Source organism: Peromyscus eremicus, chromosome 8a (genome assembly GCF_949786415.1).
Source record: "Peromyscus eremicus chromosome 8a, PerEre_H2_v1, whole genome shotgun sequence".
In the NCBI taxonomy this organism is placed as follows: Eukaryota; Metazoa; Chordata; class Mammalia; order Rodentia; family Cricetidae; genus Peromyscus; species Peromyscus eremicus.
The window spans coordinates 81,242,420-81,266,234 of NC_081423.1; the positions used below are offsets into that span (position 1 = coordinate 81,242,420).

At 50.7% G+C, this 23,815-nt stretch overlaps 1 protein-coding gene across 2 annotated transcripts; it reads right to left on the reverse strand.

Moving 5' to 3' along the window:
• Nucleotides 1-15,868: 15,868 nt before the first annotated feature.
• Nucleotides 15,869-22,111, reverse strand: Ormdl3 (ORMDL sphingolipid biosynthesis regulator 3). 2 transcript variants are annotated; one of them, XM_059271701.1, is made up of 4 exons: nt 21,861-22,111; nt 18,743-18,941; nt 17,700-17,851; nt 15,869-17,415 (listed from the first exon to the last, which is right to left on the reverse strand). In XM_059271701.1, the coding sequence occupies exons 2-4, from the start codon at nt 18,914-18,916 to the stop codon at nt 17,280-17,282; spliced, it is 462 nt and encodes a 153-aa protein (XP_059127684.1). In that variant the 5' UTR covers nt 18,917-18,941; nt 21,861-22,111; the 3' UTR covers nt 15,869-17,279. The 2 variants fall into 2 exon arrangements, with proteins under 2 accessions (XP_059127684.1, XP_059127685.1); XM_059271702.1 differs by lacking the exon at nt 21,861-22,111 and adding an exon at nt 20,320-20,856.
• Between the last annotated feature and the right edge of the window lie 1,704 nt (nt 22,112-23,815).

Genomic DNA, 23,815 nt, shown 5'->3' on the forward strand with positions numbered 1-23,815 from the left:
GTTTTGAGAGAGTCTCTCTGTGTAGCCTGGGCTGGCCTGGTATTTGCTAAAATCCTCCAACCTACATTTTGAGTGCTGGGATTACAGGAATGAGCCACCATGCCCAGTTTAAATTGGGAATGGGCTAAAATCTGCTATGTTAAACCAGACTGAAACCCCAGATTAGTAATTTTTTTTTTTATTGCTTGGGTTTTTTTGTTTTGTTTTGTTTTGTTTTGTTTTCTGCTGTTTCCTCTAAGTAATGAGGGAGGCTGACCCGCATCTTCCTTCGGCCACACATTAGATTGTGCTATTACTCAGAAACTTCAATCATTCTTCCACCACCTTTTTTTTTTTTTTTTTTTTTTTTTTTTTTTTTTGGTTTTTCAAAACAGGGTTTCTCTGTGTAGCTTTGCGCCTTTCCTGGAACTCACTTGGTAGCCCAGGCTGGCCTCGAACTCACAGAGATCCGCCTGGCTCTGCCTCCCAAGTGCTGGGATTAAAGGCGTGTGCCACCACCGCCCGGCTCCACCACCATTTTTGAGGCAGGGTCTCTCAGTCAAATCTAGAGCTAATGGATGTGGCTGGTCTCCATAACCAGCTTACTCCAGGTTCGTTCCCCTTCCAAGACTGCAATCCAGGTGGTCACCGTGCCTGAAATGGCATTTGCTCGGACTCTGGGATCTGGTTCTGGTCCTGTTGCTCGCTTGTGTGACAGTGCTTTAAATACTGACCCACCTCTCCAGGCTGTAGCCCTGACTTTTTTTCTTCTAATATAAATAACTAGGGCAATTCATATTTTTCTGTTTTAAAAAAAATGGTCTTAGCTTATTCCCACAGATTTTATATGTATATTTTAGTACCATTAAGTACAAAAAAAACTTCTAATTTATATTAGGATTTTCCCTTGACTTGTGATTTACTTAAAAATATGTGCCTTCCCTATTGAGGAGACTCCTCAAACCAGGAACCCTAGGTTCACCCAAAGCAAAGTATGAGTCCAATGGTCACCTTGAAGGGAGACGGAGTTAGTGCATCCTCCAGTGCCAAGTTCTGTGTGTGTGTGTGTGTGTGTGTGTGTGTGTGTGTGTGTGCATATGTGAGTATGTATGTGTATGTGTGTGCACACGTGTGTTTGTGTGTGCCAGAGTGTGAGGGTGTGTGTATGCATGTGAATATGTGTGAGAGTATAAGTATGTGTGCACACGTGTGTGTGTATGTGTGTATGTGTGTGTGCGCGCGCATATGTGAGTATGTATGTGCACATGTGTGTTTGTGTGTGTCAGAGTGTGAGGGTATGTGTGTGCATGTGAGTATGTGTGAGAGTATGAGTATGTGTGCGCACACATGTGTGTGTGTGTATGTGTGTGTGTGTGTGTGTGTGTGTGTGTGTATGTTTAGTTTAGTTTGTTTTGAGCAGAGTCTCTCGGTGTAGTCCTGGCTGCCCTGGAACTGCTCTGTAGACCAGGCTGGCCCTGAACTTGGAGAGCTCCTCCTGCTCTGTCTCCCAGTGCTGGAATGAAGGTGTGTGATACCCAGGCTATTTTTATTTCTATTTTTTTGTATCTCACTTTTCTTCACAGCTGCACAAAACCCCGTAGTGTGTATGTACCACGTTTTCTTTATCCAATCCCACACTGATGGCCATCTAGGCTCGGTGCACGTCTTAGGTCCTGGGAAGAGTGAAGCAGTTGACACCATGTACAAGTGACAGCGGTGTGCGCGTGCCCGTGTCCCACGTTGACACCGGTGTGCGCATGCCCGTGTCCCACGTTGACACAGAACCCTTCAGCCTTGTGCTCAGGGATGATGTAGCTGGGTTGTATGTTTCTGGGCATTTTAGGTGTTTGACAAACCTCCGTAGTGCCCACCCCAGGGCTACAAAAGTTACGTCCCTCCATCGGGGAATGCAGCTTCTCTTCTTCACACTGCCACCAGCATTTCTTGTCGTTTGTTTTCTTGATGCTGCCCATTCTAACTAGGGCAAGAGGGACTGGTGAAGCAGTTTTAATGTGCATTTCCCTCATAGTTAAGGCTGTTGAACACTTTTCTTTTTTTTTTTTTTTTATTTATTATGGATACAGTGTTCTGCCTGCATGCTTGCAGGCCAGAAGAGGGCACTAGATCTCATTGTAGATGGTTGTGAGCCACCATGTGGTTGCTGGGAATCAAACTCAGGACCTCTGGAAGAGCAGCCAGTGCTCTTAACCGCTGAGCCATCTCTCCAGCCCAACACTTTTCTTTTTTTAAGATTTGTTTATTTATATGTGTACGGCGTTCTGTCTGCATGTGTTCCTGCAGGCCAGAAGAGGGCGCTAGATCTCATTACAGATGGTTGTGAGCCACCATGTGGGTGCTGGGAATTGAACTCAGGTCCTCTGGAAGAGCAGCCAGTGCTCTTAACCTCTGTGCCATCTCTCCAGCCCCCGTGACTCATACCTTTAATCTCAGCACTCAGGAGGCAGAGGCAGGTGGATCTCTGTAAGTTCAAGGCCAAAACTCTGTCTTGAAAAACCAAAAAAAAAAAAAAAAAAAAAAAGACCTGTGTTCATTTCATTAGCCTGACCGGTCGGGTGATCCTAGGCTTTTGGTGTTTGACTTCTGCTGTTCTTCTGTAACACTTGTGATGAAGACAACGTTCTCCTGCTCACTCCTGGCCACCCTCTGGCCACACTACCCAGCTTGCACTGCTTTCTGGATTCCAAAGAAGTGTTAAAAACTTTCCTGTTGCCAGTTTCTCTTTTTTCCCACTGCTTTGTGAATTTGCTTTGTTTTTGTTTGTTTGTTTGTTTTGTTTTGTTTTTGTGTGATGTGGTCTCATGTAGCCCAGGCTGGCTTCAAAAATCTCAAAGTGGCAGACAATGACTATAATGGATGTTCTTGGTTGTCAATTTAGTTAATCTGGAATTAACTAAAACCCAAATGGCTGGACACATCTGTGAGGGATTTGTTTTTTTCCTTAATTAAAGCATTTGAAGTGGGAAAACCCATTTCTAACCCAGATCTTTTGAGGCAGTAAAATCTGCCTTTAATCTGGGCCACACCTTCTGCTGGCGGCCTATATGAAGGACATGGAAGAAGGGAGCTTGCTTTCTCTGCCTGCTTGCTCTTGCTGGCAAGTCCATCCCTTCACTGGCATGACAACCTACATATACTAAAGACCAGACAAGACATCGAGCCTCAAGAACTGAATGACTACTGGATTCTTGGACTGTCTGTTGATAGACAGCCATTGTGGACTAACCGGACCACAGCCTGTAAGGCACTCTAATAAATCCCCTTCCTATGTGTAAAATGAATGATATATGTATATTGATTCTATCAGTTCTGGTCCGCTAGAGAACCTGACGAGTACAGTGACCTTGGACTCCTGATGCTCGCCTCTACCTCCTGAGTGCTGGGTTGCAGGGATGTGCCATGACTCCTAGCTGTCTCTCTTTATGTCATCTAGTGAGAAAGAAGAGGACTGGGGTGTGACTCGGTGGCACAGCACTTGTCTAGTGGTAGTGAAGACCTTAGGTTTGAAACCAGCCACACCAAAAGGAAGAAAAGATAAAATGAGAAGAAATGACTATTCCCAATCTGCCACTTTGAATCAGACAGCATGTGTAGAATCCAGGCCATCTTTGGGTTAGGGACAGACACAAGTAGACCAGACTTATTACTAGGACTCAGTTGCAGCAGAAGAGAGGAAGCTGTGCCTCTGGGTCACAGCTCACATCCTGGCTAATCTGCTCAACCCAGTTCTTCTGGAGGATCTACTCCACCTGAAAGGAAGCTCACCAGATTAAGAGCTGGGAGCTCATGCACACACACACAAACCCTGTCTCAAAACAAAACAACAATAACCACAGTGACAGTTGGCCACTTCACTCTGAGCCTGTGACAGACATAGGGATCCATCATGACATTCTTCCTGCAGAGGTGAGGAACCTCATACCTTCTCCACATAGCAGCAAGTCCCGGATGCCATCTTGGGACGAATATTTTCTATCCCTCTTTTGCCCATAGGCAAGCAACAGAACCTCTCAAATTGTCCTGGTAGCTCTATGTATGTCCAGGGAATTGTCAAAACCCTGCTGCATAGACATGAGCAGGCAGTAACTATAGAGTAAAAAAGGACTGTACTGTGGGGTCTCCAGGTCCATTCAGAACACAGGCATTGGTTTCTACTATGGCCCTCTCCATCCAGTGTGTCTCACCTGGTCCCTCTCTGAAGACAGGGTCCCATTCTCTAGTGCTTCAGTCACATACTTGCATTTCTCAGACAGCTCTGGAAGCAGGAAAAGAAGATTGTTTGTAGAAAAGGAGAGGGGCATGGTGGCTCCGGGGGAGGGCTCCGGTGGCTGACCATATGCATCAGAGGGTTTCAGAGAGCTCCTGGGATGCCGGTTGGGAGTTATCCCAAATGTTTCCTGCTCCCCTCTTAGAATATGGAGCATCATAGACTATACCAGAGGGAATACAGTGATTGCCCCTCAATATCCAGCCTGGGAAAGGCTGATAGTCTCTGAAATGCCGAGGGCTACCCTTCACGGTGTACAAATTTGGGCAATGCATACTCCCTAAGATTTGATTTCCCACCAACCTCCTTGCTCAGCATTTCCTCCATTCCAGCATATAGCCAGACCCTCTTCACCTAGCAAGGCACCCAAGAGTTCCAGAATGGCTTCTGCACGTGCTTTTACTAAGTGCCCAGCATTTTTGTGAAGGCTGCAAATGAGAGGACCCGCTGGACCCTCAGTCTGTGTCTCATCAGAGATCAAGACATCAGAAACCTGGGGGTGGGGGATGGGGAAGCGAAGCACGGTTCTCTAGCAGATGGTTCCCACCCTGCCATCTGCCCTCCACAGCCCTCTGTGTCCACCCCAGTTCTTCCTTGGGATCCCTTACTCTCTGCTTCAGATCCTCCAGCCCCGCTTCCTTGATGGCACATGAAGTGACAGAGTATAGCATATTCTTCCGCTCCTTCTCATTCCATTCCTGGAGGCTTCTCGCTGTGTCCGGTACCTGCTCCTGAAAATTTCCAATAGCCTGAAGTCTCCTCACAGCCATTCCTATAAAGGGCAGAAATTGTGAACCTGACTCACTCTGCCCAACAGGCTTCATTTGTAAAGTCCACTATACCTTGCCCCACCCCTACCCCCATCCCCCTCACCTGCTGGGAAGGTCTCAGGTAGCCCAGGCTTGAACTCACTATGTAGCCAAGGATGGCCCTTCTTTCTGAGCATCTTGCCTCAAGAGCTGGGATTACAGTAGAGTGCAACCGTGCCTGGCTAGACCTTATTTTAATCTACTTTTTGTTGCTGTTGTTTTTACCTGTCTCTGTGTTTTGCCGTCTTCTAAACTAATTTGTTCTGTTAAAATGAAGCTCCTCTTCCCTGCATGCCCACCATCACTCATTTACCTGGCTTCCCTGGTTCACCCCCATTTAGTCCCAGTTTGCCATATCCAGAAATAAGCTTGGTAGTTTCATTTTTACCATTCAAAATGTGGTCCCCAGCCCCGTGGTGCACATCTGTAATCCCAACACTAGGGAGGAGCAGACAGAAGGATCGGGAGTTCAAGGTCAACCTCAGCTACATAGGGAGTTCAAGGCCAGCCTGAGAGCCATGAAGCAAGAGGGGGTGGGGAGAAAGAAAGAAAATGTGAGGGAAGGAGGAAGAAAAGAGAAAGCTCTGCCTCCAGGTTCCTTGCCCTGGTTGAGTTCCTGTCCTGACTTCCGTGGATGATGAACAATGATATGAAAGTAGAAGCCAAACCATTTTTTCTCCAAGTTGCTTTGGTCATGGTGTTTTATCCCAGCAACGGTAACCCCAACCAAGACACCACCCGACACCAATCTGCTGATGCCACTGAGTGGTAGTGTTACAGCATCTGGACTTGAGGGTAGATGAATTCTGCCCCATTGTATGTGGGCCTAGAGATAGGCGAGTCCTCACACATAGCTATTAAGTCCTCTCTCTGCAAAGGGAGGAGGGTCTTCAGAGTCTTCACGTCACATCTAACCCCTGTGGGCACTCTTTCCAGCGATGGACATCTTTGTTCCGGGGCTCTGAGCTGTCACTGCCCATGTCAGGAACCTGTACCCTTGCTGTGTATAAATTATATTTGCAAGCTCCTTCCCACATCCTCAGAGATAGGCAACCATAGGGCTGTGCCTGAATGACTCAAGCAGAGGCCGACACCCAGAGAAGGCACAGCATGCCCTCCATCTCTTCCCAAGGCCTCTTTGGCAATGTGACTGCCCTACTTGGGATATAGGGAAAACCCCAGCATTCCAGAGGAAGCGAGCCCTAGACCTTCCAGCCTGGTCAGAAAACTCCAGACTTGGGAGGCTGTAAGCAAGAGTGGTACAGCAGAGCTCGACTTGAGACTACTTCAGGAGGTCCCTTTGTCCCAGCCTGTGCTGATATGAGCAGACTGGCTGAGGCCTTCAGTGAGAGCTCCCAGCAAGTCAGTTGCCCTAGAAGGAGCCTGGGGGCCCTGAGCCAACAGTGCATCCAGGCTGCTCATCCACAAGCACATCTCTCCCCTTCTGTGGCTTCCAGTTCTGAATACATCCTACTACACACTCAGCCACGCATTGTCTTCTGTTTGACAAGCATGTCCTTGCCTGTTCCGAAACATGAACGGGTAGCCCAAGGGCTCACTCACCTCCTTTTTTTTTCCTTCAGTCCAGAAGGCTATAGCTAATCCAGCCCCGAGGGGAGATGGGAAGAGGGAGAAAGAAAGAATAAGAAAATAGTAATTTCTTGCTGGGCACTGGTGGCACACTCCTTTAATCCCAGCACTTGGGAGGCAGAGGCAGATGGATCTCTGTGAGTTGAGGGCCAGCCTGGTCTACAAAGCGAGTTCCAGGACAGTTAGGGCTATCACACATAGAAATCTTGACTCAAAAATTTAAAAAAAGAAAAAAAATAGTAGGTTCTGATTCCTTCCATCCCTCAGTCCCCCACTCTGCTCCCAACCAAGGAAAGGAAAGAAAAACTATTGCTAATCTGTTAGGAGACTGAGAATGCAATCCTGTAGGGCAGGCTGATGTCATGGTGAGTGCATGCTAGGTCAGTCTGGCCGGAGCCCATAAGGCCCTCAGGCCTTCTTGGGCCTCCCTGCTCCCTTCTTCCTCTCCCACCTCTGTGCTCACCAGCCACCCATCCCAGGCTGATACAGAGCTTAGCTCAATCCACATCCACCCACTCATTCATGTTCAGGGCCCCATTTTCTGTGCCCATAGCATCTTGCTTACATATTTTCCCCTTCTCAAAGATCAGCTGCTTCTTTCCATAGGCCAGGATCATGTTGGCAGGGATGGTGATTTTGTTCTGGCTCTAGGGAGAGAGAGCTCATGTTGATGGATATTACACTGCTATCTTGCCTGATCTCCCAAACGCTCCTATGAGGTGGACATTTTTATTCTAAGTTTACAAATGGAAGGACCAAGACTGTATGGCAAGTATCCGAGCCAGTCCTACAGCTGAAACCAATGGCAGGGCTAAGATTTGAACCCATGTCTGACACCAAACCCATGCTGCTTTCCACTGTTCATTTAACAAGTATATACTGAAGACATGCTTTGTTCCAGGGACTCTAGCTCCCCTTGCCTACTAGAAAGGGAAACAGACAAGGAATAGAATAGAATAGAATACCCATGTAATTAAGAATGTCAAATGATAGACTGTACTGGTGCACGAAGTACTCAAAGAGGCAGGCAGATTTCTGTGAGTTCGAGGCCAGCTTGATCCACATAGTGAGTTCCAGAATAGCCAGGGCTATGTGGAGAAACCTTGTCTCAAAAGACTAAAAGATAAAATTTAAAAAAGAAAGAAAGAGGCCAGGCTATGGTGGTGCATGCCTTTAATCCCAGCACTCAGGAGGCAGAAGCAGGTGGATCTCTGTGAGTTCAAGGCCAGCCTGGTTTACAGAGTGAGTTCCAGGGCAGGCACCAAAGCAGAGAAACTCTGTCTCGAAAAACTAAAAAAAAGAAAGGAAGGAAGGAAGGAAGGAAGAAAGGGATTCCTCCACAAGGCACCACTCTCTTCCTTGGACTGAAAAGCAGAGAGACCAGCCAGTACTGCTCCAAAAGGCCCAAGGGAGGAGCTAAGACGGCTGAGTCTTGGCTGGCACCCTCTGGGCCTTCAGTGGATGGCACAAGGCTAGCTGGTCCACACCCATCTCCCAGGAAACTAACCTTGTTTTCATGGTTAATGCCCTTAAGGAATGAGCTCCAAATTTAATATTGCATTTCTGCTTGTGGAGTTTCCTCCTGTTCTGTCTCCAGAGTTCCTGTCACTAGATACACATTTTCTTCTGAACTAATCATTTTGAATGAAGTTGCAAGTTCCTGCTTCAGCCTCCTAGAGCGAGTGGAAGGATAAGGTTCAGGGCCCCTCAGTGACACCTCTCCCTGCCACCAACAGCTTCCTTTTGAGAGTAAATGCCTGTAAGGCTGCAAAACCAAGAAACATGGCACCTATCACGGTTCTTTCTACCCACTAGGAGCTGGGGGCAGGGGCACAGTGGCAAAGGAACTCACTAGCATTTACCCTGTGTTCCTGCCCATCACAGATGGTGGGAGGCTTCTTACCCCAACCCTATAATGTAGGCAGAATTGGGTCTTTTTTTTTTTTAACTACATTTATTGGTTTGGGGGGCAGGGGGGGATACATGGTGGTGTGAATGAGATGTCCCCCAAAGTCTTGGTTCCCAGTTGGTGGTGCTGTTCAGAAGGTTTAGGAGGTGTGGCCTTACTAGAAATGCAGCACTAAGGGAAGGTTAGGGATGTGAACTCTCAGCTTCTGCTCCAACACCATGTCTGCTGTCTGCTACCAAATTCCCCCTTGTGATGGACTCTTTATTTATTATTTGTTTATTTATTTATTTATTTTTGGTGTTTTCGAGACAAGGTTTCTCTGTGTAGTTTTGGTGCCTGTCCTGGAACTCACTCTGTAGCCCAGGCTGGCCTCGAACTCACAGAGATCCGCCTGGCTCTACCTCCCGAGTTCGGGGATTAAAGGCGTGCGCCACCACCGCCCAGCATGATGGACTCTTATTAAGATGGATTATTATTAAGGCCAGCCTGGAACTCTACATTCGAGTTCCAGGCCCACCAGAGCTATAATAATTGAGACCCTGTTCCAAAACAAACAAAAATTTGTTTGTTTGTTTGTTGATCTAAAGAGATAACTCAGTGGTTAAGAACACTGGCTGCTCTTCCAGAGGACCTGGGTTCAATTCCCAGTACCTATGAGGTGGCTCACAACTGTGTGTAACATCAGCCCTAGGGGATATGAAACCCTGTTCTGGCCTCCTTGGACACCAGGCATCCACATGATGCACACACATACATGCAGATAGAACACTCATACATATACATGAAATAAATTTATTTAGAAAAATTGTGAACCGTCTAGGGCCACACAGCTATTAAATATACAGCGGTGCCTCAAATCCTGGTCTATGAATCCAAAGCATGTCTTTCTCATAACACTAAAGGTGTCTGGCAGGGTTGGCGCCACTGTTGAGAAGGGGCTGACTCCAGCTCCTGTCACTGGTATCCCAGAACTCACCTGGTTGCTTTGCCTGTCCTCCGGCTCATGAGATCGCCCTGATTCCATAAGAAAATTCATTTGTGACCTAGAAAATAGCTTGATAAAGCTTCTGCTACTTACAGACTAAAGTCCCTCAAAGAAGTACCTCCAGATGGAGGTGGTGACGGTGGTGGCAGTGGCAGCGGCTTATGTCTTTGATCCCAGCACTCAGGAGGCAGAGGCAGACGGATCTCTGAGTTCGAGGCTACCCTGGTCTACAGAGTGAGTTCCAGGAGAGCCAGGGTTACACAGAGAAACCCTGTCTCAAGGGGAAAAAAAGAAGATATTCCTCCATACCTTCCATGACCTTCCTCTCCCTCTTTAGGAAACCTACCATCAACCTAGAAACAATCCATTCAAGAAAAGAAATCTCAGCTCTAGAAAATCCCTGGAGACCCTTCCAGTTCTGCTGTTAAGAGTAGTTGAAAGGCCCAACAAAGCCTCACTGAGCTTTTAGGCTTGCAAAAAAGGAAAAAGTGCCGGGCGGTGGTGGCGCACGCCTTTAATCCCAGCACTTGGGAGGCAGAGCCAGGCAGATCTCTGTGAGTTCAAGGCCAGCCTGGTCTACAGAGTGAGATCCAGGACAGGCTCCAAAGCTACACGGAGAAACCCTGTCTCCAAAAACAAGCAAAAAGGAAAAAGTGTAAACACGCCCACTCTATTAAGAAAGAACTAGCCTGACCCTTTAATCCCAGGTCTTAGGAGGCAGAGGCAGGTAGATTTTGGTGAGTTGTTCATCCTGGTCTACAGAGCAAGTTCCAGGACAGCCAGAGCTACATAGAGAAACCCTGTCTGAAAAAAACAAACAAACAAACAAACAAACAAAAAACAAAAAGAAAGAACAAACTAGCCCTCAAAACCAGCAGGGTGCCTTTGCCCGAGTGCTGCCTTTTCCAGCTTGGTTATTTTAACTTCATAGTGCTTTACTTCTGACCACCTACTGTGTGGAGTCAACAGAGAGGTGAGTACAGCCCGTAAATTGTCCCGAGATGCTCCTAACCCAGTGGGCAGATGACGCGGAAACTGTGGCTTTGCAAGGCAGAGCAAAACACGCACAAAATGCTGGGTTGGGCCACTCAGTGCAGGAGAGCAAGGACACGTGGCCTCAGGACAGCAGCTGATGTGTCCAAAGCACAGTGAACGAAATGAGGACGTGACCGCTCCAAGGTATGGCTGGCGGTTTGCACGGTAGATGTGTGTGAGCGCGCAGCCAGAGGCATCCGGAAGTGTCCAGAGCAGAGAGAGAAAAGAGTAGACTGAACGGGGCAATGGGACTGGGGGAGCTGGGGGAGAGAGGAAAGGAAGAGAAGAGGAGAGAGGGCAAGCTGACCAAGACAGCATACGGCCAAAATGACAGGGTTATAGAGGAATGAGGGGCTGGGGGAAGAGAAGCAAAGCCCACAGGATGGAGAAGGTTAGAGGAGGAAGCAGATGTGAAGAGCTGAGAAGAGCCACAGGTACTGAGTGGGGGCGGGGCGCAGCATCCACTTTGGTATGCTAATAGGCTCCACAGTCTTTTGTCCTGGGTTTCTTTTTTTTTCCTAAAGATTTATTTATTATGTATACAGTGTTCTGCCTGCAGGCCAGAAGAGGGCGCCAGATCTCATTACAGATGGTTGTGAGCCACCATGTGGTTGCTGGGACTTGAACTCAGGACATCTAGCGAGAATAGCCAGTGCTCTTAACACTGAGCCATCTCTCCAGGCCTGTCCAGGGTTTCTTTTGATTCTGACAGCAATTGGTCATCCAGAAGATGGCAGGCTATGAGGGAACTAGGAGCCTGCCTGGCCAGAGAAGGAAGGTCAGTGCAGTAGGCCTAAGGGTGAGGAGCCGGGGTGCCCCTGTGGTGCCTCCATGCCCAGAATGCACCCTTCCCTTGTTCTTTCCCACTACTGCCTGACTCCAGCCCCATCATAAACATCGTTACTTACGTGAAAGCGCCTAAGGGTATGTATGTGTATCACATACATGCAAGAGACGGAAGTCAGAAGGGAGCAGCAGATTTGGAACTGAAATTACCGATGCTTGTGAGCCCCCATGTGAGTGCGGGGAACCAATACCAGTCCTTTGCATGAGTAGCAAGTGCTCTTAACCACTGAACCATCTCTTCAGCTCCCAGCCTCACTTGTTGTCAAGGAAATCCAAACAACTGGGTTATTTTCCTATGTGTTAGGTGGCTTTCCAATTGCAGGACCGCAAATACTTAAACTGCAAATATTTCTTCAGGGAATTCTGCTGTCAGCTCTGAATCTGTGTTATCGTGGACTTGAAATTTAGCCTTTTCAAATGGAAAGACCAGAGTAAATATCACATTGATACTAACCTGAAAGACCTTTCTCCAGGAAGCCCTAAAACAGTGGTTCTTAACCTTCCTGATGCTGTGACCCTTTAATACAGTTCCTCATGTTATGGTGACCCCCAACCATAAAATTATCCCATTGCTACGTCATAACTGTAATTTTTCTAGTTATGAATCATAATGTAAATATCTGATATGCAAGATATCTGATATACGGGCCCCTGTGAAAGGGTCATTGTGACCCGCAAAGGGGTCGCGACCCATAGGTTGAGAACTGCTGCTTTGGAACTTTCAGCTCACCAACTTCTCTTTCAGCCTGTGCCCAGGGAGGAGAGAGTACGTCTCCAGCAGCAGAGCTATCAGAGGGAGGCTCTGCGTGCACCTCCTGTGGCCGGCACTGCCATTGACTCTTCGTCTTAGAGTTAACAGGTGAAGACACTGAAACTTACACAGATAAAAAGCAGCTTGGCCAGAGGTCGCCCTGCTGGTCAGCGGCCGAGGGGGCTTCAAAACCGGGCAACCTTAGCCATAAAGTCTGCGTCCTTCCTTGGCTACCGCTCCATCTCCCTCCATTTCCCCGACAGCTTAATGACACAAATACAAACACAGAGCTCTGTAGTTGGACTTGTAGAGAGACACAGGAAAGGAAGACTATGTAGGAAAGACTTCCAATATAAAGAAATCTCCCCGGGTGCTGGTGGCAGCACACGTCTTTCATCTCAGCACTCAGGAGGCAGAGGCAAGTGGACCTTTGAGTTCAAGGCCAGCCTGGTCTACAGAGTGAGTTCCGGGATAGCCAGGGCTACAGAGAGACACGCTGTCTTGAAAAAACCAAAGCAAACCAAACATCTCTACTTTCCTCTTCTTGCTCACCACCTCTTGTGTGTGTTTCTTGGTGGCGGTGTGCCAGCATGTACAAATCAAAAGCTGAAGGCAAGGAGGAGCTGAGCACGGGCTAGAAGAGGAGCAGCCAAGGCCTCAGGCCGGCCATTCCTCACCCGCCACGTACTGACCTCCGAGTCCCACAAGCAGCCTCTCAAACAGCTCCTTGTCCAGTATGTCCTCCAGGGTGAGGTCTGTCTTGGAGTAGCGCCATCCCCAAACCCCTTCTGTCCTCTCACCAAACAGCAGCACTTGAATGCACCAGCATCAACCACACTCTTGACAGAAATCATAGCCCCTCGAGAACCCAACTCTCGGACCAGAGATCTCGCGACTCTTTCAAATACAGACATTAAGCCTGGACCAACTATGAGAGGTGTGTTGGTTCAGAGAGGAGGATTTGTTATTTTGCTTTATTTTAAGACAGTCCTGTCCAGCTTAGGCTGACCTCAAAACCTGCTATGTAGTGCAGGATGGCCTGGAACTCCCAGGTTTCCTGTCTCCACCTCCCAAGCGCTGGGATTACAGGTGGATCACCACATCTGGCTTTTTTTCTTTACTATTTGATGTGTATGAGTGTTTTGCTGGCATGTACATGCGTGCACATGTATGCGTGGCATCCATGGAAGTCAGAAGAAGGTGTCTGATCTCCCAGAACTGGAGTTCCAGATGGTTGTGAGCCACCACGTGGGTGTTGGGAACCAAACCCAGATCCTTTGGAAGAGCAGCCAGTGAGCCATCTCTCCAGCCCCTGACTCATGATTGATAGTCTAGGGTCAAGCAGGAGCTCAAAGTTCCAGGACAACTAGGAACTGGAATACTGAAGTAAGTCAATTGTGATACAGTAAGAGTGGCCACCATAATCCCAAATCTCCCTCTGCCCTTCACAGAACCTAGAGGCAAATGGGGTGAGGGATTACCCCACACAGGGAAAGTGAAACCCACTTTCTGCATTTCTCAGAGCAAATTTGCTGTCTATTCCCAAAGGCATGAAGGTCAAGAAGGCTAGACTCTCACCAGTGTTGAACACCCAACTTCAGGATACCAGTTCAAACAGCTATTTCTTCCCTTGGCTCTGGCTGGGATCCCTGGGTCTCCCCACCATCCCTTTCCAAATTTCAGGGTGCTAAGCCAGGCCCTGAGAGAAGCCAAAGCTTCCTGGGTTTCCACCACCATTACCACTGTGTCCTTCCTCTTGTGACTCCTACGTCCCTAATGCCTGGCCGAGGCACCTGACCCCCCACTGCCCTTTTCTCCATCCCGTCTTAGCATAGTAGTCTGCTCTCAATTCTCTTCTGGTCTGGGGATTCTAGGTGTGTAGATAGATCCACAGCCTGTCTCAAATGCACCGTCCTCAGCTTCTTACCTGAAATGGAGAGTCAGAATCCTCTCAGATCTCTGCACAGCTCCTGGCTGGAGGGGTGCTAGGAGAGGTTCCTGAAAGCCCCCAATAGGAGTACTTCCAGGAAAGCTGGATAAGGGTGGGTGCCTCACCTCCCTGCCCTTCAGATAAGGCTAATTATGGCCAGGCTAATTATGGCCAGGAATGACATGGCCAGGAGACATCTTGCCCTTTGGACTCAGCAAGTGAGAGATACATGGGCTAGGTGAGTGTGGGCCAGAGAATGACGTAATGGATTATACAATCCAGTGAGCTAAAATGGAATGAGTGGTTCCAACTCAGAGAGATAATAGCCATGGCTGTACCCGGGATATAAAAATGGCCTCACCGGGCTGTGGTGGTGCACGCCTTTAAGCCCAACACTCCAGGAGGCAGAGCCAGGCGGATCTCTGTGAGTTCGAGGCCAGCCTGGTCTGCAGAGCGAGATCCAGGACAGGCACCAAAACTACACAGAAAAACCCTGTCTGAAAAAAAAAAAAGACCTCAGGGCCAGCTAGCAAATGCCATGGTATGCAGGCAGCATTGAGGACCCAAACTAACTCAGCAAACAGCTACAGAAGTCAGGCTGGTCCAATATGTACTCAGCCTCCCCAGTATGACACATTTCCACGTGCTCCTTCCTAGACCTTTCTCATCTGGATGCCACCCATCTTCTTCATCCACCTTCTCCTCCCACAGAGGTAACTGCTGGAGTGAGCCCAGCCTATCTTCTGGGCTCCCCATCCCTCTGTTCAGAAGCACACGGAAGGAAGTGGCGATGGTGTTGATTGTAATATAGTTACTCAACTGCTGGCTATACCCAGGCACCGTGCTCAGGCCCACGACCACCCAGAGAGGCACTCTCCTCATCAACTCAGAGAAGCAGCTAAGTAAGACCGCAAAAGTAGCAGAGCTGGCATCTGAACAGAGATCATTGTCCAGGTACCCTGGTACTTCACCCCAACTGGCTTCAAGGCCATGGAAGCAAGTAGATCGGCCCCACTCCCAAGACTGAGCCCAGTGGCAACACTTCTCCCAACATCATAGTCCCTATTTGAAGAGGGACAGTATGCCTACTAGGAGATCAGGCTTTCCCTCACTCCAAGAACACCATGACGCTGAGCCAGGGCCACAGAGCCAGGCTGCTGGGAAGGGAGCTCCTCTGCCTGCCTGAAACTTTGTACCTGGCCGGTGACCACAGATAATACTGCACAGAACAGCCTGAGAAGCCAGTGTCCTCAGGAGATAAGGATTCCTCCCTCCCCCAGCTATGCTAGCAAAAAGCCGTGGGGTCCCCTCTTCCCCTCCTGCTCATCCTAGCAGGAGGCGGCACAAAAGCCAGGATAGGCAGGCAGCCCTCCCACCAGGAACTAATTGGGAATGACTTAGGTGAGAAGTGAGGACAGGCAGACAATGCCAGAGTACCAGTAGTAACCCCTCCCCCACTCCATTTGTAAGCCATGTCTGGACTGACCTTCCTGGCCACCAAGCCCCAATTCCTCCAGCTAGGCCTGGGAAGTTAGAGGCTCGATTCCAATCAGAGGAACAGCAGGGCAAGGCACAGACAGTGGGATTCTGCTCTGACTTACCAGGGCCTTCACCAGCTCCCTCACACCCACTTTGGCTTTCTCTCCTGGGCCACCCCAGAATCCCCACCACTGCCTAGGCAGGAGCTGCTGCCCACATGGCCACCCCCCGCACCCAGGGCCAACCAGGAAGCGGAGTCCAGACACGTGGTTAACAGAACATGTTGCACTTTATTTCATTTTTCAGAATACTGTACAAAGGGCGTAAAAATCCTATTCACACTTTGCTTAGAAAGAAGGTGAAAGTTCCCTATGATACACGGGGATGGGAATGAGGGTCAGGAGAAGAACACAAGTGAGTGACTTCCTCCAGCCCCTGGAAGAGGGCTTAGACACCACACCTTTCCAAAGGAACATGCCCAGCCGAACCAGTGAGGGTGAAGACAGTCCCTCTCCAGCTTAGTCTCAGGCTCTGTGACCACCTCTCTTCGGGCTGAGGGGACAGTGCCTGCAGCTGTCCCTACCAGTGCCCTGTTTGGGCAGGGATCCTAGAGCACTGTGGAGCCCACTGACCTCACGTGGAGGTGGCCTCCTGGCCTCACACGTGTGCCACACAAGAGGCCCTGCCCCGGCAGTCTACATGAGAACACAAGTTCAAGGGCCCAGGAAGCCGCCCCGTGGAAGCCTCCTCACACTCTGTGAGGGAGGTGTCGAACCGGGCCTGTGCTGCTGAGGACTCACAGGCCTCGTCCAGCCTGTGCACCCCTCATACCAAGCCAGGAGCTTCAAGTCCACAGAGGTCTCCCTTGCCCGTCACCGTCATTCTGTGGGTAAATTAACCCCCCACACCAGCTCTCCCTGCAGCCCACATCCCAAAGGAGGCTGGGTCTGGCTTCTCCTCCCCAGATCCTCTTTTTTACACTGATCCGTATCGGCTGCTGCTATCTTGACCATTCTAAGACCCCACCCTACCCCTGCTCAGAGCTCCCCTCTCCCCAGGACCAGGGCTGCAGCATCCTGGCCCCCACCTCTACACCAGGTGTCCCCAACCCATCGTCCTCTCCTAATCTTCCCCCTCGCCCACAGCTCACCCAGGATGGGTAGCAAGGAAGTCACCAAAACCTGACTGCTCTACCTAGAGGACGGAGGCAGGGCAGCTCACGTGTTTCCAATACCTACAAAAGTGAGTCCCCCCACATACTGAAAGACTGGGGGAAACAATGCAGAAGCTGTACCGTCCCTCTGCCCCCTTCTCAGGGGCTAAAGTGCTATGGCTGCCTGAGGGTCAACAAGCCAACAGGGCTTTTTCCTAGCTTCCTGGCCCAACGTCTCAGGTCCACAGTCAGCCGGAAAGCCCAGCCCCTTTCATGACCACCCCCACGGCATCTCTATTCAAAAGGCAAAAGGAAAAGATCAAAAACTTCAGAATGGGTTAGAGCCCAAGGGCCCCACCCTAACCCCACTACAAGCTACTCCAAGTCGGCTACTGGGGAAGCGAGGGGGAAGCCAGGCCCAGGGCACACCCCCGTCTCTGGCGGTGTCCAGAGACTCCCGTCTTCAGCATCACAGCAAAGGCCTTCTACCCTTCCCCTGCCAACCTGGCTGGGGAAGGGGCTACAACCTCAGTACTTATTGATTCCAAAAATCCGGACTCCATGGAGCTGAGGCAGCTTGGGGATGAGCACACTCATCAAGGACACAGTGTTGAGTATGAAATGGACTTGGTCATACTTGGTGTAGAAGCTGGTGAGGAAGTACCTGGGGGGGCGGGGGATATGAAAATAAGGGACAAGTCTCACCAGCCAACAAAGCACTCCTGACCTACCCCCAGCTTCCCCCAGGCCTGTGAGCCTGTCTCATGCACACAGAGTCGAGGAAAGTCAGGGCCAGGGAGGCTCAAGGCCCAGTGTGAGACCCGAGGGTACATCACTCCCTTCCCTTGCTCACCCCCACACCAAGGACCAGTGCTGGGCAAAGTTTAGGCCCAGCTGAGCCACGGCTTTACCACGGCCGCTGGTCTCTCCCTCAGCCGAAGCACTCACAGCACAATAGGTGTGATGGTCAAGAACTTCCGAGAGGCCGTGAACTGGACTCCATAGTCCATCTGCTCCCAGTGGGTCAGCAACCTTGCTTTGCCCTGGTCTGGAGTCTCGAAGGGTGTCCCTTTGACCGTGTGCAGGAAGATGTACATGCCCTGAAAGGAGAGACCTTCATCAGAAAACACAGAAGGCGGGGCTGGAGAGATGGCTCAGCGGTTAAGAGCACTGCCTGTTCTTCCAGAGGTCCTGAGTTCAATTCCCAGCAACCACATGGTGGCTCACTACCATCCGTAATGAAATCTGGCGCCCTCTTCTGGCCTGCAGGTGTATATGTAGACAGAACACTGTATACATAATAAATAAAAATAAATCTTAAAAAAAAAAAAAACACAGAAGGCAAGTCGGCTCCCAGCCTGGCTCCCTACCTGTCCCACACAGAAGCAGCTCCAGGGGGACGGCCACCCTCCTCTGCTTCAGTGGCTCAGGCAGGCAGCTCATAGATGCCAGAGCACCCAGAAGCCCACAGGGTGAACATGGGGACTGCATAAGGGGAGGAATGAGCTACAGAACGGGCATACCCGGCTGCCCTCCAGCCCAACTGGGGTCCCTATGTGCCAGCTGAAATGCGCAAGCCAAGGAAGAAGGACTAGATCCCTGCCTGCTCAAAAGTGGGATACAAGGAAGCAGGTTTTAGGGAACAGAGGGTCAACGGAACATGCTTTGAGATCCTAACTTGGGAAAGAAACATTTCTGCACTAGATTCCTGGGACCTGGGGGCAACCTCAACAAGGTCTTAGCTCTCGGTTGGCTGTCCCCCAAATGCACCAGCGGGCCCATCCCGGAGGCACAAGCAATGTGCAGATTGGATTCTTGTAGGTATGCCACAGCCCACAAGGGGGAGCAAGGCAGAGATAAGAGCTGGGCCTGGGCTCTGGTGACAGATGTTGTCAGGACCTGCAGCCTGTCCCCTGTCAAGCTCCCCCTATCTCTCAGCTCTGGCCCAGAACAGCCCATACGATGGGAGGCAGGCAGAAGCAGGCTCTCACCAGGTTGTGGATAAGGTTGGTGAGGGTCCAGACGACAGGGACGCTCACAAAGGGGATGCTCAGCAGCACGACATGCAGGAGTCCGATGGCCAGCACGTACGAGAGCCAGATGCCGCGGCTGTTCATCACCCGAGTGTTGGGGTTCACCTCACTGTGTGCCGTGCCCACATTCATCCTGCCACCCCTCTCAACTGCAGCTCTGCAAACCAGCACCACAGGAGACACAGGTCACACCACTTTCCCAGCCCCCTCACACCCTGAGCCCCACAGAGGCAGGCTTTCCTCCCCTGAGAACGCCACACCACTGTCCACGGTTTTGATTCTCAAGCCCAGAGGCTGGAGAAAGTCCACATGAATGTAACGCTACTCGTTTCCTGTTGCTGGGCTGGGATTATGACCAGGCTGTCCTACACATCATCCACTGGGACTACATGCGGACAGAGCCTGGGAGGACAAGTCACCAAGAGGTGTCCAGCCCAGACTATGGCAATCAAGGTCCATTCCCCAAACTCAACCCCTAGAGTACCCTGAGGCCCTCTTGCTCTCTCAGAAGGCTCACTCAGAATAACCTCTGCAGGCTCTCGCTGGAGAGCTGACAGAAGACATCCCCTTCCAAAAAGAACAAAAGCAGAGAAGGCCTGTGGGCACAGGCAACAGTGCATCAAGTATTTGGGGGCTACTGTTCCCTCCACCCCTATTTTTCCAATCCTAGATTTCCTCAAGCCCAGGCCCCGGAGGGCTGACAGGGCAGGGAGAAGAGGGAAGAGAAACGTCAGGCCAGGACAGCCTTTGCTCAGACCTACAAATATTTCGACACAAAGTGACCAACCCAATGGGACGTTTTAGCCATTGGCATCTGCTCAGGCTAACTCTCTTGGGGTGCTACCATTAGGCTGCCAAATGACCAGAGCCCTTTACCCCACCAGAGACAGAGGAGGACAGGACAGAGCACACAGCCAATATCTACAGTTCCTACAAGTAGAATGTGGTACCCACATCAGCCTACCCTTCCCAAGGATACAAAACTACCTGTGACCTCCCTCCTCCCTCCTCCCTTTCTGGCCTCACCTGACCTCACCTCCCTTCCCACCACCCGTTTGTGGGTGTAAGTTAACAACAGCCTTTGCTTGCCCAGCTCCAGCGGTAAAAGCTCTCCAGCACAAGGAACCAAAAGGGCTGCCCTCCGTGCCCAGAAAACAATGGTAGCAGCAAGCCACAGTGGCCACAGGGGAGAATGGTCTGTCCCTTTCCTGGGAGCTTGGCTGTCCCCAGATTTCTTAGGGCCCACCGACTGACCAGCAGAAGGTGGATACAGAAGGCATCAGTATGCTGGATTACCTACCTAGCTTAGGGTCCCGCCTGATAAAGACCCCAAGGTCATTACTGTGCTTAACAACTCCACCTTTTCAAGATGTACAGAAAGGAATAGCAGATAGCGATGGTCTGGAAGTGCCAGACCAGCTCCCTCACCCCGCTGCAACCACCTCACCCCCAGACTCAGATGCTATCTCACCCAGCCAGGACTCCGGCCAAGCCTCCTCCACAGGAGCCAGAATTCTCTCAGATAAGTTCCTTACTTAAGTATAATGGAAGCAAGTCTCCTCTTCTGATACCCGGGGAAATAGAACCCACAGCAGTTCTCCAACAAACAGACCCGAGCTGTCCTAGGGTGCATCCTGGTGGAGGTCATACTCCTGGGCCAAACCCCTGGCCCATTAAGATGGATAATTGGTCCCAACAGAAACCAAAGCAACTAGAAAACCAGTTGTTTACCTTCCCCAGACCTTAGGGCTTCAGTTACCCTAACACAGCCCCTGGGGCATCTACTATGTAACAGCCTCCACGTGAGGGGCAGGGACTGAGACCTGAAGTTTCTGAGAGATTATTAAGGCGGGGAAAAGAGTTGTTTCACCAGAAACTGCCGTCTGTTCCCATAAGCCAGCCCTACAGCCACAGACAGAACTCCCTCACACTTAGTTCAGGAGGGCCAAATTCTGGCTGAATCCCAGGATTTCCAAGACCCTCCACCCCTTTCTGGCTCAACGGAGCATTTCACAAAACCTAGCTGACCCCATGGGAATCGTCTTCCTATAGCTACTAGATGTCCTTGAGACGTGAGACCCCTTGACCCTCTCCCACCTCCTCCCCACCCCCCGCAAAAAGACTGGGAACCAGAAAGAACTTTTGAGACTTTCCTGTGGCTATGTGTACATGTCATGTCACTTCCATTAGCACACAATCGACCTCTCTCCCATAAGTGAAGAAATACGAAACTGGCAGAGACAGAAAGATCTGGAGCAGCCAGACTGAAAACTTCTGCCACCACAGCTGGCAGGTGGCCGCCAGCACCAGGCCCAGATGTGGTTTCATAACCTGCCTCAAATCAGAGCCCGAAGCAACTCGTTCTGTTAACTACTTTTTTGCTAGAGCTCTTTCCCCCTTTCCCGTCCAGGCCCAGCCAGTCTGTCAGACACTCATGCCAAAGCCAGATTACTCCTCAGCTTAGCCATCCGGCACGCACTCCCCATTCCCTCCCCAGCTTAAGGCTGACCCTTTACATAGCAAACCTGTTCCCAAGGGACCCCGGCAGGGAGTTCATGCAGCACACACTAGGTCTCTGCCACCCGGGCCACCCTCAACTGCAGGACCACGGCTGTGCTCGCTGGCTCAGACTCCCGGACTCAACAGAGTGGGGTTGGAAAGAAAGCGCAACCCCACTTCCAAGGAGCGAGGAAACTCCTTCCACAGGGCCTCCCGCTTTGCCCCGCAGCCTGGGACCTAGCACTAGGAGCCTGGCCGGGTTCGGGGCCCAACCCCCATCCCCACGCATTCACTCGGCCCCGGAGGCAGCCAAACCTTTATCCCTGAAGTCCAGCCGTTCCCCGCCTCCCACCCCCAGCTGAAGCGCTCCTCCCGGACGCCCCACCCCCGGCCTCCTGCGCCCACTTTCCTCTTTCGGCACTCCTTCGCCTGATGCACTCACTCTCTCCACCCCCCCGCCACCCAGCTCAGGTCTCCTCCTGCGCGGACGCCTCCTCGGCAGCAACCTTCTCTCTCGCCTCCCCTACCCCTGGAGCCTTCGGGCTTCACCACTCCGAGGCCGCGCGTAAGGACTCACCGCGCGGGGCCGGAGGTCGAGGGCCCGGGAGAGGAGCCCGAGAACCCGGGCCGCGGACACTCCAGCAGCTGTAACAAACCAGCGGCGGTAGCCACCCCGCTGGCAGCTCTGGCCGAATCAGCTCCCTGAGCCGGGCCCCGTGACGTCACTGCCACGCGCCTAACACGTTGCGCCTCTTGGGAAGTGTAGTTTCTACAGTGCCTCTTCACCCGCCCGCCCTCAGCCTCCTGGGAGTTGTAGGCTTTTTCCCTGTGCTGCACCTCCCAGCTCACCGCCAGCGTCCGAGCTGCTGCGCGGCAGAACGTCTCCCTCTCACCCTGACGCAATAGTGAGATCAGGTGGAGTCTCTGGTGTGTAACCATCCCAGCTTTTGCATCTGCGCCCTTCTAGAGATGTACGAGCGGTTTGCCCAAGCTCTCGTTTTTTAGACCAAGAGACTCAGAGTTTTAAGTAACTTGCGATAAGGCCCGCCCGGCTGATAGAGTCTGACCTTAACTGTAGAGGTTTTTTTCCACTAAACATCGCTGCCTGGGTCCCAGACTGACTCTAGAAGCCGAGAAGCACGGCCCTCTGCCCTGAAGGAGCTCCACCCACCCACCCTCCCCCACTCAGGATCACATTTTCAGAACCTTGGTTGGGGTGCATGTCTGTAGGGTAGAGATGGGAGGCTGTGGGCATCATTGGTCCACCTGGTCGCTCACTTAATCCTTGCTGGCGTGGGTCTGGCCGCATCTTGGATCTCCCCGCATCAGATATCAGATGGGATGTGTGTCATAGGAAGAGTCCTTACGAACAGTAAAGAGCTTTAAGTTTCTGTTTCAAGTTAGCATATGCGGCTTTAGGTAGTGGGCCTCTCTCTGGTCTGCAATTTTCATGTCTGGAAGCTCTGAAGAGAAGGACACAGATTTTACTGCTGTATAGATATACTGCAGGTACGCCTTTATTGGCAGTGTAACCCTGGGCAAATTACTCGTCTTAATCTCAATTCCACAGCTGTGAAAACCTACCTCCGAGGTTGCTTTGATGTTTCAAAAGAATGTAATATAAAGCGCCTATTACATTGTAGGAACTGAACTAAATAGGTCTTAAGCTCTTCTGGGCCACTCCCACTGTCTACGTCGACGAGAGGGCCTCCTTTCAGTGGTTGCCACTTCCCCGCCTTCGCTCTATGTCCCGTGCCCTTAAGTCCTAGCAAGGCTGGAATGACAGGATCAGATGTTAATAGATGCCAACCTGGCCGGCTGTAAATGCACGATGAACTGAGTGTGCACAGACGGGAAGGAGAAGGCCTGCCCAGACAACCTGGGGAGTATTTTCCTTCCACCCACCCATCCTCAGGGAGCTGCCAGGAAAAGTTGTCTCAAGCTGGAGTGAGTGTGCATTTGACCTGCCCAGAGTAGAATTAGGCAGCTTCTCAAGTATTTCCAGAGCCAGGGGCCCTTTAGATCCTGGCATGTAAATAATCACCCTAGATGCTGAAAAAGTCTCATCCGAGACCTGCTCAGCATTAGAGACAAAACAATGGTTCATTTTTTCCAAAGTGAACCTCCATGGTTCCTTTGATTTTTCTCTGGGATTCTTCCACTGTCCATCAAGTTGGTTGAGCTCTGGATCTTTGCCAGTTTTCTCACATCTCTGTGAAGTTCAGTGATCAGACGGGGTCTACATCTCAACAAGGCACTCTGACTAATGTAGTCCATTGGCAAGGTCAGTGGACATGTCATGGCCTATTAATAACTCCTGTTATCAGGTGGTGGTGTTTTTCTGCAATGAGAAGGGACAAAGTTCCAGCTCTTTCTACCCTTGTGGTAAGTTGTGGATCACATTCCACTTGAGTTAGCTGGAGTCCCTGTCATCATCTCCTCTAATTCACTGCCCTCATAATTACCAAGTCTTCAACAAACATCCTTGAGCTGTGATGGCCTGAGCACTCTTCAGAAAGAGTAGCAGCGCTC

Excerpts from the sequence above, each read along its gene's own strand:
- Ormdl3 (XM_059271702.1), bottom strand. The coding sequence starts at position 20,432 with ATGACCTCCACCAGGATGCACCCTAGGACAGCTCGGGTCTGTTTGTTG. Across the intron at positions 17,852-18,742 it reads CCAACCTTATCCACAACCTG|GGCATGTACATCTTCCTGCA; the intron begins GTGAGAGCCTGC and ends CTCTCCTTTCAG. Across the intron at positions 17,416-17,699 it reads ACCATCACACCTATTGTGCT|GTACTTCCTCACCAGCTTCT; the intron begins GTGAGTGCTTCG and ends CCGCCCCCCCAG.